Source organism: Notolepis coatsorum (genome assembly GCF_963971535.1).
Source record: "Notolepis coatsorum genome assembly, chromosome: 14".
NCBI lineage: Eukaryota > Metazoa > Chordata > Actinopteri > Aulopiformes > Paralepididae > Notolepis > Notolepis coatsorum.
This window is the reverse complement of record NC_140178.1, coordinates 70,818,642-70,839,157: the sequence shown is the minus strand read 5'-3', so window position 1 is coordinate 70,839,157 and position 20,516 is coordinate 70,818,642. Positions and strand designations below refer to the sequence as shown.

At 43.1% G+C, this 20,516-nt stretch overlaps 1 protein-coding gene across 1 annotated transcript; it reads right to left on the bottom strand.

Annotated features, from left to right (window-relative positions):
- Positions 1-1,246: 1,246 nt before the first annotated feature.
- Positions 1,247-19,523, bottom strand: LOC311240562 (serine/threonine-protein kinase/endoribonuclease IRE1-like; the record flags this gene model as incomplete). The annotated part of the gene is made up of 4 exons (XM_084329138.1): positions 1,247-1,834; positions 11,034-11,101; positions 17,289-17,412; positions 19,419-19,523. 4 exons carry the CDS (start codon positions 19,521-19,523, stop codon positions 1,247-1,249), a joined length of 885 nt encoding a protein of 294 aa, XP_084185264.1.
- Between the last annotated feature and the right edge of the window lie 993 nt (positions 19,524-20,516).

Below are 20,516 nucleotides of genomic sequence, written 5' to 3'. Positions count from 1 at the left end.
AGAAAGGGTTACCACCACAATTTGAATAGGCTCCAATGCCAAGATGGGTTGCTGCTCAGTTCCTGGTTTTAGCCATTAATTAGTGAGTGAGGGAAACTGACTCTAGATCAGCGTCTTGAAACAACTCAACAACTTGAGGATAAATGGTTACTTCTTTTTTTAATCCACTTTTTCCTCCTTATTTTTCTCCCATCCCAATTTCGCCTCGCCAATTCTCCCTTCAATTCTCCCCTCCCCTGTCTCGAACGTCGCTAGACTATGCCTCCCACTGGTCGGCTGCAGTGAGGACCAAGCCTTGCATCACGTGTCCCCTCCGGTACACGAGGAGGCAGCTGTCGCATCTTTTCACCTGAACAGTGCAATCTCTGTGGCGAGGAGTAACGCATGGGAGGCTCACGCTGCCCCCGATACTTCCTGATTCTGCTGTACAGGCGCACCAACCGACCTGTAGGAGTCGCTGTCCACAACATCCAATCCACACCCACCGGCTTTCCCACCCCTAACACTGCCAATTGTGTTAGTATGAACGACCAGCCAAGCCGGTAGCAACGCCGAGAGCTGGGCTCGAACCCAGCATCTCCTGCGTTAGTGGCGAGCGCCTTGCCCACTGCGCCACTTAGCCGCCCTATAAATGGTTACTTCTGAAGTCAAATGGGCAATAACACTTAATAACCAGAGTCTTAAAACAAATTTGGTTAAAAAAAAGGATTTAATGTGTGTGTGTAAAAGATCTGTATCGGAATCGGTCTATACAAAAATATACACCTCTTTGCAGTGGAACAGGCTCACTGAAGAAAATAACAACATTGCACAATATAACCATCAAAGTGTTCAACAACATCAATGCAGATATTCCCATAGAGATGGATAATCCCCATAATACAAGCCAGGTGTTTTGGGAAAAATAACACTATCTTTGGGGATGCCATCATAAAATAAAAATCCTCTTTACTCAGTACAGCAACAAGCATATGTCCATTGTCCCAACAACACCCAGTTTGAGAGGACAGCCTCGGACTTCTTCGAGGCCAACAAAGACCACTGGACGGTTCTGTAGGGAGCCATTTTGTCCCAGGCGAGCAGAAGGCACTTGGTTCGGGGGGGCTGCTGTGCCCCTAGTGGTGGATCCCAGGCACTGCAGGCCTGGTCCTCACCGGCACGGGACACAACAGCAGAGCCCCAGTAGGTGTCCACTCGTGAAGGCAACGCTCCTCTCTGTGCTGCACCCAGCCAGCTCTGGTCCAAGTCAAACTGGCTCCCTGTCCAGTGTGGTTTGAGCTGGCGGTGAGTGAGTTTCAGCCTCAACACAATCTCCTGGCCTCTGAGAAGTTATGGTGATTTCGGAGGAGAGGGTGAGGTTTACTGTCTGCATGGGCAGGTCTGCCACCGTGGGCACCGTTGGCAGCACTGCCTCGACTGGCAAGGTGGACGACACCGGCTCTTCCGGTGATGTGGTTGGCACTGATTCCGTGGGCTCTGTGTTTGCTACTGGCACTGATGACTGTGTGGGTTCTGTGGTGGACAGTGGCTGAGGCGACGCCCCTTCCTCCGACTGTGAGGAGGGTGGCGGCGATGTGTGCGTTGGCAAGGGTTGTGTGTGTGGCTCGTCTTGTCTTTGCAGGCCAGTGTGTGTGGAAGGGGCCTGTGTCCTGGCGAGCTGATCTGCACTGGGGTAGTAAGGCAAGAAGGGCCTCTTGTGGGCACAGGTGCGCATGGCCAGGTAGATGTGCTTCAGCAGGTGGGGAAAGCGGGAGGTGAAGTAGGAGACAAAGTCGTCGGGGATGGAGCCCAGCGTCTCCTGGACATCCGCAGGCAGCTCCCGGTAATGGTGTTTCTGTTGGGAGGCACATGGGTACAGGGTTGGAGAGGTTACTTCTTAGGCCCATGGGGGGGGCGGGGGGGGGGGAGAGACATGTTGCGATCCTTTTGACCGCAATTACAATATAATTGATGATATTAACTCAATCAGTGCCATCCACGTAATATTACGTGTTTGCTCGCCATGCGTTGGGTGCCAATCACGTTTTTGGATCATTTGATCTTTTTACTTTGATCCCCGCTCTACAGACTTGCCCGGAGCGATCTGCATCACGTTGGCACATCCACATACACTAGAACTGCAATGCCGATCGACTATCACCAAGTGGCAGTGTCGTCTCTGTCTGAACTGGAATGGCTTGGTGTTGATACGCGGCCTCTTTTTTTTTTCTTGGTAGGGGCCCCTCCTCCTGCTTGAACATGGATTCACATTGATCGCCCCGAAATTCCGTTGCCTAAGCGTATTTTACCATCGAAACGTGTATAGACATATACACTGGTAATTGCGATGGATTGGATTGGAATTATTGTTATTGAAATACCTTCTGGCTAAGGTAAGGTATATACTATGTCTATTTGACCGAATCTGAGACGTGTTTTTCTAACTACCGGTATCACAGTTATGTGTTTCACTGGATGAAAAACATGCTCGGAAAACACGATCACAGTTTTGATGATTTTGTGAAGGCACATATATACATGTTATATACCTTTGATTTGGGGTTTCAGGGGACCAACCAGAACGGTTTGGGCTTATTGCATATAACACGCTTTATCTCGCGATCTACGGAAAAAGACTGGATTATCTTGGAAATGCGCAATGTTTAGCGTGTAATAAACTACAAACTACAGCGTGTAGAAACAAACAATTTTTCCCATGTTGCACTACAAGTAATGTCTGTCAAAATGAGTCACACCATGGGCTAGATCCACAAAGAATGGATCACCGCGCATGTGATTGATTGAATGAAAATGTTATTAACAGATTGGAGAATGGGTACAATACAGTACGGCTCAATACACACAATTGTTAAGGGGATGCAGACCAGAGAAAGACTTTCGTCTTGTTTACATCAGGGTCCCCCATTTTCAATTCATAATGAATTGTAAGTAAGGGTGCAATTAGCACCGTGCAATCCATTCTTTGTGGATCTAGCCCCATGTCTCCACAGCTATAATACAGAGAACACACACAGCTTCAAAAACATAGTGAAACAACCGCGGAAACGACTATCAAGCTGGCAATCTAGCGGTAAAGATAAGAGATATGTGCGGCACTGAAAGAGTTAAGAGGAAATGGTTTTCGTCACGTCATTATTATCATAAAAAAAATAAGAGTAAACAAAGAGGCCTTTACTGAACAGAATGTGTCATCTTACGTCATGGCAACTCTGTAGCACCACAATACTTTTAGAATGGTAGTTTGACGACTTCCGGTTTGACCGCGGAAGAACATGGCTGCTTAACTCGCGAGCTCCCCGACAGCAAAATGATTTAGCCCCGGGAAACATTTATTAACAACACCAGGGTATATATTTAATAGGGATGACAGAAGGGGCTATCACGAGACGTAGGGCGACCACGATTACAACTGAAAAGGACGACGGAATGGCAGAGAATGACGAAGTAACGGGAGGAAAAGATGGCGACGATGACTGTGAACAAGAAGCCACGCTGTTGAACATATACAACGAGCTCAAAGACTTCAGAAAAGACAATGAGCGTCAGTTTCGGGAGATAAGGAATGACATGAACAAAATGAACGACAGGCTCGGTGAAACGGAGGGGAGAATTGGAGAAAATGAAAATGTGCTTGATGCGGCGACGGTTTTAATAAGAAAACTGATACAGAGGCAGGCCGACATGGAGGCTAAACTGCTCGACCAAGAGGGCAGAACGAGGAGAGAGAACCTGCGGGTGTATGGTATCCCGGAGGAGAAAGAGGGAAAAGACATGCATGGATTTCTAGAAGGCTTGTTTAAGGACGCACTCGGACTGCCTCATGACATGGACCTTCGTATCGAACGAGCACACCGGGCACTGGCCCCAAGGCCTAACAACCCACAGCTGAAGCCACGGTCAATCGTGGTTAAGTTTGGGAGTTACAAAATGAAGGAAGAGATAATACGCCGAACATGGCAGAAGAAGAACGTCTCATGTGGCAACGATCGCTTCTATGTCGACCATGACTTCCCCACTGAAATACTGAAGAAACGAGGAGAATATGCCGAGGCCAAGAGAATAATGAAGGAGAAGAATCTCAAGTTCCAGACACCGTATCCAGCGAAGATGAGGGTATTCTACGAGGATGGCACCCGCCTGTACCAGAGCGCGGCGGAGGCGACGGCGGATATGGCAAAACGTGGATTCAAGATCACCGTGGTGAACCCGACTACCGACCCGGACCGAGAGGAGATAATGCGGCTGTCTACCTGGCAGACAGTGGGAAGAAAACGGGGACCGGGGGACGACATGCAGGCAACGGGGACTGAACGCCCCACACAGCAGGGCAATGGTCATCACGGATACCGGGAGAAACTACAGGGATTCAGACGGGGACAGTCGGAGGCGGACAATTGAGCTAAAGTTCATGAAGCGCATGGAAACAGATAAGTCACGGGGGCATCGTCATAGAATAAATAACATCACAAAATGCCAATATGTATATAAAAGAAAAGACCAAAAAAAAAAAAAAAGGGATTGAAAAAAAAAAGAAATATAAAAAAAAAAGATGTGTAATGAGAATAGAGGGCAATAGATAGGAGAATATGATAAAACTGTGGGAGGGGAAATATCCCGGATGGATACAGGAAAAGTATAACGAAATGAACCACAGGCCATTATGGCTATGTCATAGAAGTTACAATATACCAATATATATCTGAGAGATATACAAATGTTAATTGTTGGAAACGTTACCGTTTTGTCAAGTTCAGTTGAATTGATCGCACTGTATATAGATTACAGTGTGAGCCATACGTTACATCAGGGTATACAAGATAGTAGGGGCACAGTTTTGGGCAACCTGCCTTGTGCCATATGCACTCCTCTGTTAGTCGAGGGGGACCAAGGTGCATGGGTGAGTATCGATCTCACACTCGGTACGACTGTTCTATCTGGGGTCATATCGAACGTAGCTTGGGTAAATGTGGGGGGGGGAAATGTATTTATGTTTTTTTTATATGTTCTTTTTTATTTCATTGTATGCTATACTATTGTATATATATCTTCACAGTCTCAGGCACTAGAATACGTCCTGGATTGCACAGGGGAGATGCATTACGAGGAATATGGGGCTGATTAAAATAATATCGTGGAATATAGACGGATGTCATCATCCCATTAAGAGAAAAAAGATATTGACGTTCTTGAAACAAAAAAAGACAGATATTGCACTAATTCAGGAATCACACCTGGATGAGGAGGAGTCGGCCAAGCTTAAAAGGGATTGGGTGGGACAAATATACTATAGTACGTTCTCTTCTAGGAAGAGGGGGGTGGCAATATTGGTGAGAAAAAACTTAGACCTAAAGGTGCACAATAGTTTCTCACATGATGAGGGAAGATGGGTTATACTGGATGCTGATTTAGAGGGACAGAGGACTACTTTAGCTAATATATATGCGCCCAACGGGTCATCCTCAGACTTTTTCCATGAGGTATGTGAGGTGATCAGGAAAATAGGGAATAGCAACGTAATCATAGGGGGGGACTTCAACTTGGTTGGAAACACCTTAATGGACAGATCGTATCAACCCAGGACCGCTGACAACACAGGGAGACTGGCGGTTGGTGTTCTGATAGAGGAATTGGGTCTAGTGGATATTTGGAGGGTTATGAACCCACAAGAAAGAGACTACACGTTTTACTCTCACCCGCATTCCTCATACTCTAGAATAGATTATTTCCTGATCTCTAGCGCACTGGTAGAACAGGTGGCAAGTACTGGGATAGGGAACATTGTAATATCTGACCATGCTCCGGTTGATTTAGTGATCACATCCATGGAAGAAGGGCAACGATCTCGGAGATGGCGATTCAATAACCTGATGTTAAATGATGAAGGATCGTGTGCGTACATTAGAACTATATTTAAGGAATTTTGGGAACTTAATGAAGGGTCAATAGATGATAGTGGCATAATGTGGGACACATGTAAAGCTTACATGAGAGGACGACTCATACAATACGGTGCGATACTAAAAAGGGCAGAGAAACAAAAAATGACAGCGTTAGATGAGGAAATTAAAATACTCTCGAAACAGCACAGTCAGAGACCAGACCCAGAAACGTGGAGAAACCTAAGCAAATCCAAATACGAATTGAACAACATATATCAAAAGAAGGCTGAATATGCGTTATTTAGGACCAACCAAAGATACTATGAACAAGGGGAGAGAGCGGGTAAAATACTAGCGAATCGGGTTAAACAAATGCATAATCAAAATATTATATCCTCGATTCGTAATAAAGATGACAAGATCATTACAGACAAAAAGGAAATTAATAATGTTTTCAGGTGCTTCTACCAGGACTTGTATACCCCACAGAAGGCGGTGGATCAGCTAAAAATGGACGCGTTCTTCGACAGAATCAAATTACCGTCATTATCGAAACAACAGGTAAAATCAATGGAGGGGGGGGTCTCGATAGAAGAAATACACGCGGCAATCAACAGCCTTAAATTGGGTAAAGCACCAGGAGACGACGGGTTTACTCCCGATTTCTACAAACAATTCAATGATATAATCGCTCCGAGACTATTAAAAGTATATGAGGATTCATTGTTAAAGGGGGGCTTGCCCACTAGCTTGAGATCTGCCACTATTACATTACTACAGAAAAAGGGCAAAGACCCTCAATGCTGTGGAAGCTATAGACCTATATCCCTGAGCAATTTGGAAGAAAAAGTATTGGCAAAGATATTTGCGAATAGAATAGAAGATGTATTACCAACTCTGGTACATTCAGATCAAGTGGGCTTTGTGAAGGGGAGAAACTCAGCTGATAATATCCGCAGACTCCTACACATAATGTGGAAGGTCAGGAATGATGTAGAACCTACAGTGGCCTTCTCATTGGATGCCGAAAAGGCCTTTGATAAGGTGGAATTTGCATTCTTATTTCACACACTAGAGCGCTTCGGGTTCGGACCATCGTTTACCGGGTGGGTAAAACTGTTATACACAAATCCGATGGCATCAGTATTGACCAACGGGATCGTATCCTCGCCCTTTAACCTAGGGCGGGGGACGAGACAAGGTTCTCCGCTTTCTCCCCAAATGTTTGCGCTCTTCCTCGAACCACTTGCTATCGCACTAAGGACTAATCAGGACATCAAAGGGATAATAGCGGGACAGGTAGAACATAAATTATTTTTGTATGCGGACGATATCTTATTGGTATCCAGCAATCCCCGAACAGCAGCTGGGGTCATTGGAACTATTATCGAGTCCTTCTCCGAAATATCTGGGTACACAATCAACTGGAGCAAGTCAGAAGCAATGCCTCTCTCTAAATGTTGTCCCCCTGATATCAGAAGGGGGTGGCAATACAGATGGATGCCGTCAGGGTTGATATACCTAGGAATAAAGCTGATCCCAGGTCTGAAAGAGTTGATGCAAACCAATATTGCCCCTATAATCGAACACATTAGTGCTCTGACCCAGAATTGGGCCAAAATGAATATGTCCCTCCTGGGAAAGATAAACCTAGTAAAAATGATATTGGCTCCCAAATTAAATTATATCCTATATATGTTGCCGCTGACTCTCCCGACCCAATTACTCAAACAGTATGACAAAGTCATTAATGTTTATCTGTGGGGGGGGCAAAAGGCCGCTATTTGGACGGGCCAAAATGTATGCAGCAAAGGAAAATGGCGGCTTATCCCTGCCTAAACTAGACTGGTATCACTATGCATTCTCGCTCTCCCAGCTCTCCAAACTGAATCACTCGTCTGAGGAGGCACCTGCTTGGGTCAAGATGGAGGAGGAAATGATATATCCCTCATCTCTGGAATCCTTCCTGACACAATCAGACAGACCTATACCTTTTAAAAACCCTTTAATGGCATTTATCAGGGAAACTTGGAATCAATCGCACAAAATGACTGGTGATAGCCCATATTTAACTACGAGAGCCTCTATATGGTATAATAAGAAACTAAAGATTGGTAAGAAATCAGTCATATGGGACGATTGGATTAAAAGGGGGATACATGTACTAGGGGATATAGCCGGGGAGGATGGGGTCTTGCCTTTTGAGGATATTAAAGAGGATTTTGATATAGATAATAAAAACTTTTATAAATTCCTACAGATTAGACATTGTATATCGTCATCAATAGGAGGACCAAAGTGTGGCCCGATTACTGCAATTCAAGAAATATTCTATAAAGGATGGCGTAGGAAAGGCGGTGCGTCAAGATTTTATGATGTTATAAGAGAATACAATGCACCCAAATTGGCGGGTCTGAGATTGAGCTGGGAGAACGATGTACGTGAGGATATTACTGAGGAAATGTGGGAAAAACTGGTGTCCAAATGGAGTAAATTCTCTAGGGAGGCGCAATCACAACTTATTTTTTACAAAGTGTTGAACAGAAGCTATTGGACGCCTAGTAAACTGGCCAGACTGAAATTAAGGGACAGTGACATCTGCTGGAGATGTGAGAAGGAGACAGGCACTTTACTGCACATGTTGTACGAATGTGAGAAGGTCCGGAAAATGTGGGATCAAATTGTGATATTCCTAAGTAAGGTCTTGAATGTGAAGATAAATAACGCCCCAATGGCATGTGTTTTGGGTATAGTACCGAAAGGGATTAAACTGCCTAAATACCGGGGAATGTGGTATAGAATGGCCATGATATCAGGATGTAGAATTGCATTACGACATTGGAAATCACCTGTTGATATTACTTTTAAAGAATGGATGGAACTAATGTTCCGGACAGCATCATATGAAAGGGTGACGTATAGAGTCGCAGGGAGAGAGGATATTTTCGCTGAGGTATGGGACAGTTTTCTACACCTGACTGAACGGTCTGGGGACAAATGATTAAGATGGGATTACAATATTATCAAGGATGAATATGAAAAAGGGGATTTGATCTGATGGTACTTGTGCTTTATAATGTATTGTGTATATATGTACATATATTTTATGTCCGGATGGTGTGTCTATGGAACGGTCACTGTCTCTATCACACTCACATGTGCGCAGGTATAGCCGCATACAAGTATCTAGGATACACATATTCATATGTGTACATAATAGGTTTACACACACTCATATACACAAGGATAAGGTATACACGTCAGGGGCACACATACATGCACATACTCATTTATAGGAAATAGGCATACACATACCTACATATACACATAGTTGAAATATAAGCTTTCACTGACACATAAGGGGGATACACATGTATATAGGAGACACACACATACGTAGCTGAGACGCACATATATATACACATCTGAGATATACACTCACATAGGGGGCAGAGGCACACATGGATACGAAACACACACAAGAGATAGGAGTACAGTCACATACCAGGAAGATGCACACACACACATATGAGGCATGTACACATGCTTACGTGATACACGTACCCACATACATGTGTCGGAGACATGCGTGCATGCATGTTATCATGCACAACTGCATATGTCTGGGGCGCTTTCTCTCACATGCAATATGGAGAAGGGTGGCATCCCGATAGAGGATGCAGCACATACCTGCTCGAAGGTAGTTCGGTCTACATGCAAGGTATATATATCAGGAATGTATACGCATAATGTATAGTATAGTATGTTTCTTTTTTCGTAAGTCTTTTTTTATTTTCCATGTCAGTTATTAATGTATTTGTATGAGTCCTTTACATGTTTTGTATGTTCTTACAAAAAAGAAAAAGGCAAATCCTGGAAATTGAATATGATGATGTGGAAAGAGATGTTTGGAATGTTGGAGAGATTTGTGCAAAAAAAAAAAATATAAAAAAAAAAAAAATTGTAGTTTGACACACATTTTGCCTTTATCGAATATCGCAGCCTCCTGAGATTTGGATATTTCACTAGGCCATATTGCGATTTCGATAAAACTTCCCAGTAATTGTTCACCCCATAGTAGGCACGCTCAGTTCAGCATCATCATCATATTAGACACAAACACTAGCAAGACAGACAATCACGAGACTGACACAACTGCTTGAGTGTAGGTATGACATCTGCGTTTGTTGTAATTGCAAGGTTGTCATATCAATTTGCTGTTGTCCCATTATGTCTACTATTGTTGTTGTAGTCGTTGTTGTTGATGCTGCTGCTTAGCCTCAATACATAGAACCATGGCAACCAAATACAAAGGGTTAGTATGGCATGAGGGAGTTTAGCATAGAAACCAAATTAGTAAAACAATTATAAACGCCTACAGACAGACTAGAATACACAACTGAACCACTGAACTATACAACACATCTGAACACAGCAGAAATCAAATTACCTTTAAACCAAATTACCTCTCAATATGTTAAATAAAAAAAGGGATAGCCCATTCTATCAGGCTCTCAAACAGCCCACATTCATGGGGATGTTTTAGATAATACGTATATGTTTTTGTAGATTTTTATTGGTTTGTACTACCGGGCAGTCCGGTAGAGAGAGAGGGAGAGGAGGAAATGGGAGACAGAGCAGGGGAAGACATTCGGCAAAGGACGCCGGGTCCAGGAGTCGAACCCGGGTCGGCCGTTTCGCGACACCGCGCGTTACATGGTGTGCTACTAGAGCGCCCCTAGATAATAAGTTTGCTGGACGGTTGAAGCTCAGTGAAGAGTTGAAACATTTCATGTTAATGTAATGTATGATGACTTTTGTGTTCTCATTATCAGAATGACTTTTCCCCTTTCAAAAATGCTTCAAAGATTTGTAATCCAACGAGTAATCAATAGTTTTCAAAAATTAAGTCTGTGTTTTTCCTCGGTAATTGATTACAGTTAACAAAATGTAATTACTGTAACATACTGTATATGACCATCAATCATGTTCAGGCTGTGTTGTCTGACTGTGTGTGTCTGTTTTCAGGCTGTGTTGTCTGACAGTGTCTGTTTTCAGGCTGTGTTGTCTGACTGCGTGTGTCTGTTTTCAGACTGTGTTGTCTGACTGAGTGTGTCCTGTCCGTTTTTCTTGCAGTTGGGAACATGTGCGTACCTTGTTTCTCATCGCACGGAGCAGGTCTCTGACGGAGCCACCCTTATAGGAGCGGAATTTACGAAGATCTGCCAAAGAAACAAACCAGAGAATACATTATCTACATGGAGCAGACACCACCCCAACACGGTATGCAGAGCAGACCAATCATTAACCAACACCACCCCAACACGGTATGCAACCACTTACATCAAGGCTCTCATCCACATTCATTCATTTGCTCCCCCCGCAATCTCCTCCATGATTTCAGAAGCCCGGAAGAGCTGGTTTAACTGGCTGGGGATCAACACTTTCATAATAGAGGCCTTGCATGGAATGTTTGTGTAGTTCTACGTCTTCCACCATAGCTGCCTGTAACACAGCAACCATTGGAAGCAATGGAAGAGACAACAATGCCATGTGTTGATATGAGAAATATATCAATAAATACATAATAATGTGGAGTCTTATTACTGGATCTTGTAAACAAGTCACAGTAATATACATTTCCAATGTTCTACCTACTCTACCATATTCCTTTTGAAAGTGTTTATCAATGGTTACAGGCAAGGCAGCCATGTTGGAAGAGACAGCTACATGGCTCAGTGGGGGCTATCAGGCTCACGTGTCTTGGCATTGTGCCCTCATCAGAGAAGCATTAAAAACATGACTTTGTGCCTTTTCCCTATCCGATTGCTCCATTGCCTTCCATAGTGAAAGTTGACACCAAAACCAAACAAAAAGAAAAAGTCTAAGAAATTGCACCCATATTAGTCTCTGCTTTGTTTGCAGGGAAGACTAACGTTAAATGTTACATTTTGTACATATTTTATTAATGAATGTTGTATTTTACTTTTTAATTATATTTTGAGCAATATACTGTTGGCTGATAATAATGTGTAATACATGTTTATGTAAATACCATGTGCTGCTGAGACTAAGGACCACAATGGAAATAACTAAGTCAAGACCACTTATGATTGCAAAGGAAAGGCGGGGACGACTATACTGACTTAAAGGGTCGGTTCAGAATTGTTTAAACCTAGCCCCATTTCTTATTTACCAACAATGTTGTTGATTATAATATTGAATGTAGATTCTCAGTAGAATCCATACTGTTCTTCATACTGGATGCCGGCAGCTCCGGCTAGGTACCCACATTTCTTTTTTGTGGCTTGTACTAATTGGAGCGTGACCCCATTGACTATTAATTTGTGGATAACTATCCTGAACTGCAGATTTCCATCCGGTGTGAAGAATAGCCGAGAAAGGATTCCATCTGTGGTTAAATAGGAAATAGGGGCTATGGTTCTTTAAAGTCATGTTCTTGTGGAGCAGTACTCCGTGGTGTCTGGTTACAGGACACAATGGTAGAGAGATTATCTGGTAATCGGAAGGTTCCCGGGTTCGATTTCGAGCAAGACACTCAACCCCTAACTGCTCCAGATGAGCAGGTTGGCACCTTGCATGGTTGCCTCTGCCATCTGTGTTTGTGTGAGACATATGTTGTAAAGCACTTTGGATAAAAGCGCTATATAAATGCAGTCCATTTACCATTTACAAACATACTATCTCTCTCTCTCCCTCTCTCTCTCGCTTACTATCACATATACACACACACACAATCACGTCACTCCCAGACATATCTATCTACACACACTACCCCCCTCTCACTCTACACATAGCCTTCAACTTGTACACCCCCACCCCCCTCTCTCTCTATCTCTCTTCACAGGCAAAGTTGTGTGTGGCCAGAAGATGCTGATTCTGCAAACACACACACAAAAAAAGACGATAACCGTCTGGACCGTCTGGTGACAGCTGTGGCCAGACTGGAAGTCTCCCACATGGAACTTGTAAAATCACTGTCCATCAATCTGACGAACAATTGAGAAATCAAGTCATGCTGGGGGTCACGCAGGACATTAAAAGCGCGACAACTCGAATTGAAATCAAATTGGAGCATTCAGGAATCATTGTCTGCCCTGATGCACCCCCCCCCCCCCCCCCACTCTCAAGTCTGCTGGAGCATGTGGAATGCACAAGGTCACGTCGGAGACACAGCGTTCCTTTACCCAACACCTGGCTCGTGCACTCCCCCCCACCTTTCCCCCCCCCCCCCCCCCCCCCGGTCCCATCCCCTGGCGCTGCTTGACGGCTGCCTCGGGTGAGGGATCACTCCCACCCCCCTTCAACCCTGTAACAACCCCATCCGACCCCCCCTCCTCCCGTTCATGGCGCCGCCTAGGCCGGCTGCCAGTCTGTTTGCGGTGGTGAATATGCATTATGTTTGTCTCAAGGCTAGCCCTACATGCGTCATCAAAGCGCATGTAGGTGTTTTTATGCTCTGTACCATTATTACTATCTAAACTGTAATAATTGTGGAATATTACTGTAATGAGCTGTATGTGTATGATCCAAGCGCCCTATGATCCTCATAGGAGGCAAAACAGAAAAAAGCATTCCATCCATGTGAAAGTATTCTGTATTCTTGCATGTCAAATAATAAAGAACCTTGAAATAGACATTGTGAACTACCTCTCATTAGTCTAGTCTCACAGATTATTTCTTTATTATGTACAATGACAATGTTCTTTATCGATTCCCTTATCGATTCCTGATACATTTATAATTTAAATAAATAATTGTAATAATAAAAGTAAATTGGAAATGCAACTGAACTAAGCTGGTTAGAATAACAATATGCAACTTGACATTTCTGATTGTCATTTATTGTTGAGCCCCCATGTCAGAAAAATACAAAAACTGTAAAAATGTTTTTATTAACTATACACTTAAATAAAATAATGTATTTGAGAACTAATTTAATCTATTGAACTGTAGTTGCATTCAACAGGTCGTTATTGCAAAAGAGAATTCGTTAGCAATAACCTACCTGTATAAATAAAAGGTTAAAAGTAAAAACATAACTGACGCATAAGTAACATCTAGGAAAGCAATTCACCTACCGAAATTCCGAGGCTTCTACCTCCTCTGTCACTCACACACACACACACACACACACACACACACACACACACACACACACACACACACACACACACACACACACACACACACACACACACACACACACATATCATGTACATCAATGCTCCACTTGTTTAGTCTACTCTCCTGTATAAATACTTTGTTAGCTCGCCATTCTACAGAGATCTAGGCTAGACAGTAACCTAGGTCTCTCCATGTTGCAAGTTCTTTCAACATGTCATTCTGTCAGTAAACTCTTATCTTTAATAAAGACTCTTGTCCACCTTCGTGAATAATATCTGGTCAAATTATTCCACATCAACTATCTTCGCACGTTATTTTCAGTGTCATCATATTTCTTGGCAGCGCTGGAAATCATCCACGATTCAGCTTCATTAATCAATAATCTTAAAAACAGTCATTATATTTCCAGCTGCTTCCCTGCCTTTATTTTTAACCACTCCTCTCCAGGTGATCATCAGGTTTCTCCTCTGCCCATATGAGACATCTGCGTGTGGGACTGAGTCAACTCAACATAGGCCTTTATTTAAGTCAGCAAGGGAACTCTCTATCGCCATCTACTGTGATGTGAAATGTAATTCTCCATGTCTCATCTTTGGAGTGTGGGCCACTTCCCCCAGCACTCTTTCCTTCATTAACACATCCAGTGCCGTTCAGAGGGCGCTGTGGGCCGTGAGTGCCAGCGCTTTGTTCAATGGGGATAAATGCCGGTGTTTGCAGTGCTAAAACTATATTAAACATTATAGCTATGGATCTAATAACATAGTCGATTGTCAGTGAGTTTCTTCCGGTCAACATCCAAAAAACAGATAATCTTTTCATCCATACATTTCCGTTTTATACCGTGGTGATTGGTGAATATGAGTATAGTTTTAGAGTGATTCTGTGTAATCCCAGGAAACGCAGCCAAACAGCGTTTTACTGCATTTCACTATAAATCGTGCCATTACTCGCCTGGATAAATAAATAAAAAATAAAACTCTTGACTTGACTGGATCAATAATCAATCTGAGATCAACGCTAGATTATCGGTATTATGTTTCATCATGGATGCATGAAAGGAGGGGGGGAGGGGGAAGCCGCCCCTCCGTGCTTTGATCGCAACCAACGGGACACCCCACACACACACGCTCTGATCGTGGGAGAAGAATTATCGGATCAACGCAAGATTGATAATATATAGCCCTTACCTTGTCTATGATGTACTGGAAAAAGAAGAATCCAATTATCTGATTGCCATTCCAAGTACTCATTGCGATCATGTTTCCAACGTAATCCAGCATTGAACATGAACGGGGGGGGGGGGGCCTCGTTGATGCAACTGTGGTAACCGCTTTTCTTGCCCGAGTGTTTAGACCCCGCCCCTACGCCGCAGCTCGGTCCAGACACCAAGCCACATCGTTTCAAATGGAGTGCAATAGCGGCCGCAAGGCGTTAGGCAGCGGTATTGGACGTTTGCGATCTCAGATACATTCAGGACAGCCTGCACAAGGTGCCTCGATGGATTATGAATGGCAATAGTGAATAAAAGAAATAACGACCCAAAAACGAGAATCTTCGTTTTTCGGCACTGAACCGTTGGGCCACAGAAACGAGAATTCTCGTGAACGGCAATTAATGTGTTAAGGCCGTGTTCACATCTGAAAGTCCACGGATAGTGCAGACTTTCTGGTGGACCAAATGTGAGAATGATACATTGTTTGATTTTGGTTTGCGTTCACACTGAAATTTTTTGAGCGAACCTAATTTGTAGTTGAGTTGAGAGCGAGAGAGATAGATACTGTCATTATGCGCGCGGCGCGACTACGGAGCGCACACTGCAATGCACTGTAAGGTACTTTGCTTCCTAGATTAGGTACTATAGTTCGATTGCGTTCACACCAACAGAAAAACGCACCATGCTCCACTTTGAAACAGACCAAGTCCCAACTTTTCAAGAGGACCATGGTTCGGTTGTTTGGTCCTCACAATAGTTTGGTTTGTGTTCACACCTCTCCAAACAAAACGGACTATTGATTTAACACTTTGAGTGCCACTCACGGCTTTTCTCGGGTTTACCCCCCGTTGAATGCCACGTCACGAGTATTCTCTGGTATTTTTAGCGATCTGAAATCATATTGCATCACGCGAGCCTACCGTTGGAGATCCAGGGACCGCCGGCGCTCAGATGTGAAAAAAGCGCCCCTATCGTCTCCCAGATGGTAAATCACCCTTTTGGAATGGACTCAATGAAAGTGAATGGGAGAACGGATGTCTGACTCCACATTTTACTTCTCACTGATGCAGCCGGGGTCTACCAGAGTTCATTCAGGAGCCTCTGAGCCACGGCGAATATGGGTTATACTGTACACACGATGGATCAATACAATTATCGATTTTTTCGAATGGCGATCGGAAATTGGAATAAACCATTTGGATACCATCTGACCTCAGGTAAGGAATCTATGTTATCAGTGTTAGGATAATCAGACTCGTTTTCACGGATATATAAGCGTTTATGTGATATGTGATATGGCTGTTTTGACTGTAAAAGCCATGAGGAAATAAGAGCAGCGATTATCAGCGTGCGGCACGAGCGTGCATGCGCACACATATACTATCGATCATCTAGCATTTATTTGAAAACGATTCATAAATAGGCAGACAAATGACAACGTTCTGGAATATTCCAGTAAAAGGCGATTATCATAGGCATGGGTTGTTTTTTCCGCGAAAACGGGTGATTTTCAAAATGCTATCAAACGGAAATGAAGCGATAAAAAAACAATCTGCCTTGACAATGTTGACTGGAAAATTATTCTTTGATAAGCGACGGGCAGATTAGACACATAGCCATAATTTAAAACATAGATTAGGCGATATTAACGTTAACATTGGAGTGGATGGTGGCATGCAAGGGGGTAAAAAGGAAAACACGGCGTGGCAGTGAAAGTGTTAAAGGGACCATGGTTCACTTAAAACGGACCAAACAGGGTAGGTGTGAACGCGCCCTAAGACACAGTACTAAGGCAGAGAGGTGGACAGAGCAGGGGGACACACAGGAGGTGAGGTCCCAGGGAGACCTGATCCCAGGCCAGCAGAGGCAGATCTCCAGACATCATTTCCCAAGTCATATTATATTATAATAATTTTTCCAGGCAACATTTTTGGGGAATAAACATAGTCTTATATTCTGGTTAATATGGTACTTACACTGTCCGACAACAAAAAGCAAAACAAGCTAGAATTTAACAGCAGGTGTGTAACATTGCACTAGTCTCATACCTGTCTGTAGAGGCACTGTGATGTGTTCTCTCCAGTCACTCTTGACAACGGCCCGCCCCCCTCTCTCCAGCTGTCTCACAATTGGTCCATCCAGCGGCTCCTTTTCTATTCTGTCACTAACATCCTGAAAGTGAACACAGATAATACTACATGTGAGTCAGTTGCCAGGCAACCTACTAGGCAGCCTACTGTTTCCTATTTTTAATACAACTAAAAACACACTTAAGATTAATCATTTTATACATTAATATTAAACCATCTACTTTTAGTATAATATATACAGTATGTAGCATGTATTACATAAAACATATACCCCAAAAGCAGTAAGCATACACATTATCCCAAAAAACACACCAGTCTAAATATAAGTTTTAGTAGCATATATATTTTACATTAGCTCCCAATCAATTTCTTGAGAATAACTTCCTTTTTATATATATATATATATATATATATATATATATATATAATAATAATAATAATAATAATATCTTAGATTTATATAGCGCCTTTCAGGAAACCCAAGGCACTTAAAGGCCAACTTGCAGGTTGTATTTTTGTTCAATAAACAATGTGACTAGGCCAACGGTGACTTTCATGAAGAGGGAAAAAAAATTATCGAAATTGACCCAGTTTTAGCGTTTTTAATCATACATTTTGTCGACCCAACCACAACCACCACGCACATGGATATCTTAATCCATGGTTCATAACGTGCGTGTGTCATCTTAATGATGACGTCACAGCAGGTGCAGGGCAGCGAGGGGCTCTGAGAGTCACAAGTAGGTAGTGGCAGGAAGCAGAGAGCCTTGCTACTACTAGCCGAGGAGTGAATGAATGAAAATGTATCTGTTTCACCTAACACTATTGCTCCGTGATCATAGCCATTAATCTCTAAAGCTAACCACTATTTGTAAAAGCCACAACCACGTTACCATATTTGTAATAATGTAAACCATTGTGTCGTTGTACATAGTGTATATAACGTTAGTAGCTAAGTTAGCTAGCTTGGTAGCCAGCATTCTCGAAACTCCTAACATGCCCCGATTTAAAATGGTTCTCTCCTCTTTGTATACCTTTGTCCTCACAAGTATTCTGCCAGGGAACTTATGGACACGACAATAGTAGTAGTTATAAGGTGTTTTAGCTTGTAACGTTAACGTTAGTTAGCTAATAGCTATCGTAGTAGCCCGTTTCGTGACTGTGATGCACCGAGTGGGGCTACTAGGGGGCTACTATCGTATCAACATGCCGTGACGTGTAGCTTGCTAGCCGGCATGATGCGTGCAGTGCTTTGCCCCACAGGTCTGAGAAGAGGACCTGCACATTTTACTCGTTCCCAAAACTCTTTTACATGCCCCGATTTAAAATGGTTCACGACAGTAGACATAATGCTAACGTTAGTGGGGTAACGTTAGCCAAAGCCATATAGCCAGTAGTACTATGACCCGGACGGGCATAAGGTATAAGTTGCCTGAAGTGACGTCACAGCCCTGCTAGCGTCTGATAAGCTTTTTCATTTGCTCCGTACATGTTATTCGTGCGTGGACCTTTTTAACCCTTTCTGAGTGGCATTTCCGGCGTCAAATGGAAATAAATAAATAATGAAATTAGATACCAATGATGTAAACTACCCATAATTGAAGAGTAGGGTTTAACCTGCAAGTGGCACTTTAAGAGGAGGGGGCAGCTAGGGGAAGGGGATCAGGGAACAACAAAGTAAAAAAGAAAAAATATATATATATATTTTTTTTTATTATATATAAATGCGGAAGACATTTATAAATGATAGAGAAATAAAGAAACCTACCTAAAATGATCTCCTGTTCGTGCTAACAAAGAGATAACTCCTTAGAAAGGACCTTTCTGGTCCAATGTGTGCATCGATTTCTTTGATAAGAGACTACCTCTTTGTTAGCCCGACCAAAAATAGATTAGATTAGGGTTAGGTTAAAGGACCACACAGGTATGGTGATAAACTTATACCAGGAGATAGATTTAAGCCAGGTTTATCACCAGCGTGGTATTGTCCTTTAACCAGATGAAGTCTTGAGTGTCCAAACACCCTTTGTCCAAATAAACTTCTGTAGTTTCTTCTAAGGGCATGGAGTAGGACACGTCCTCTCTGACCTGGAAGAACTGGAGCTCCCTCTCAAGGCTCCAGAAGAAGGGGTGTTTGAGAACGCTCTCTGCCGAAGGCCTCCTCTGGGGCTCCATGCTCAGCATCTGCTCCATCAGGGCCCCGTTCCATGTACCGGGATAACCGAGTTAGCCGGATAACTTTAGCTGGATAACTGGGTTAGCCTGACTTTCCGATTTCATGTACCTGGATTTTCCAAATCACCATGACAACATATCCAAAAGTTTGAGCCTGGTCGAAAGCAGAGTTCAAGTTCAAGTTAGCCTGAACTATCGCCACGCCCCCGCAAAGAAGTGACAGCCCGTTTCCTGAAACTATTCCCACAGTCTACGATCTGCATTATACCATTCTGAATTACGTTTTTGTGCTCCATTCTTCCAGAGGGGGCTTTTGAAATGTAAAATAGACCCAAAATGCTGATATTAAATTCACTTTGTCCTAAATAATGCACGTTATATATACCGTGGCGACGGTGGCGCTCGCTCGTGCGATGTACACATGATGTGGTTATTTTAATTGTAACTGGGATTAAGATGTCTGATGAGATGCGCTGTTTGACGGATTTGAGAAATTGAATGAGCCGTTGACGTCACATTAATGAATGAGGATAAAGAGATAAACTTCATTCAAAACAACGGATATTCTAAACACGGGTCTCTCGTTCATTAATGTATAAACAATGAATTTATCCCATCTGGCCCAGTGGCCCAGCGGTAGTGCTCATGCCTGCCAATTCAGCGACCGGGGTTCAAATCCCCGTGTTTCCAATATAATTTTTTTGAATATAATATTAATGATTATACGCCAAAGTAGCCTGGTTTTAAGTTAAAATATTATAAATCTACATGCATTGAGGATGTCATTCTTTATATAGCTCTCAACGTGCACCAAATTGAATTATTCCTATATTGCAAAAAGAAGGAAAAGACTAGGGCCTTGAACCCCGGTCGTCCGTGTGAAAGTCAAAAGAAGAACCCGTTACACCACAGAGAAGATAAGTAAAAGATTGACTATACATCAATCAATGGGTAAGAGAGCCGTATCGTAATTCTGTATAACAGTTAACTAATAACTTTCGCTAGCAAGAT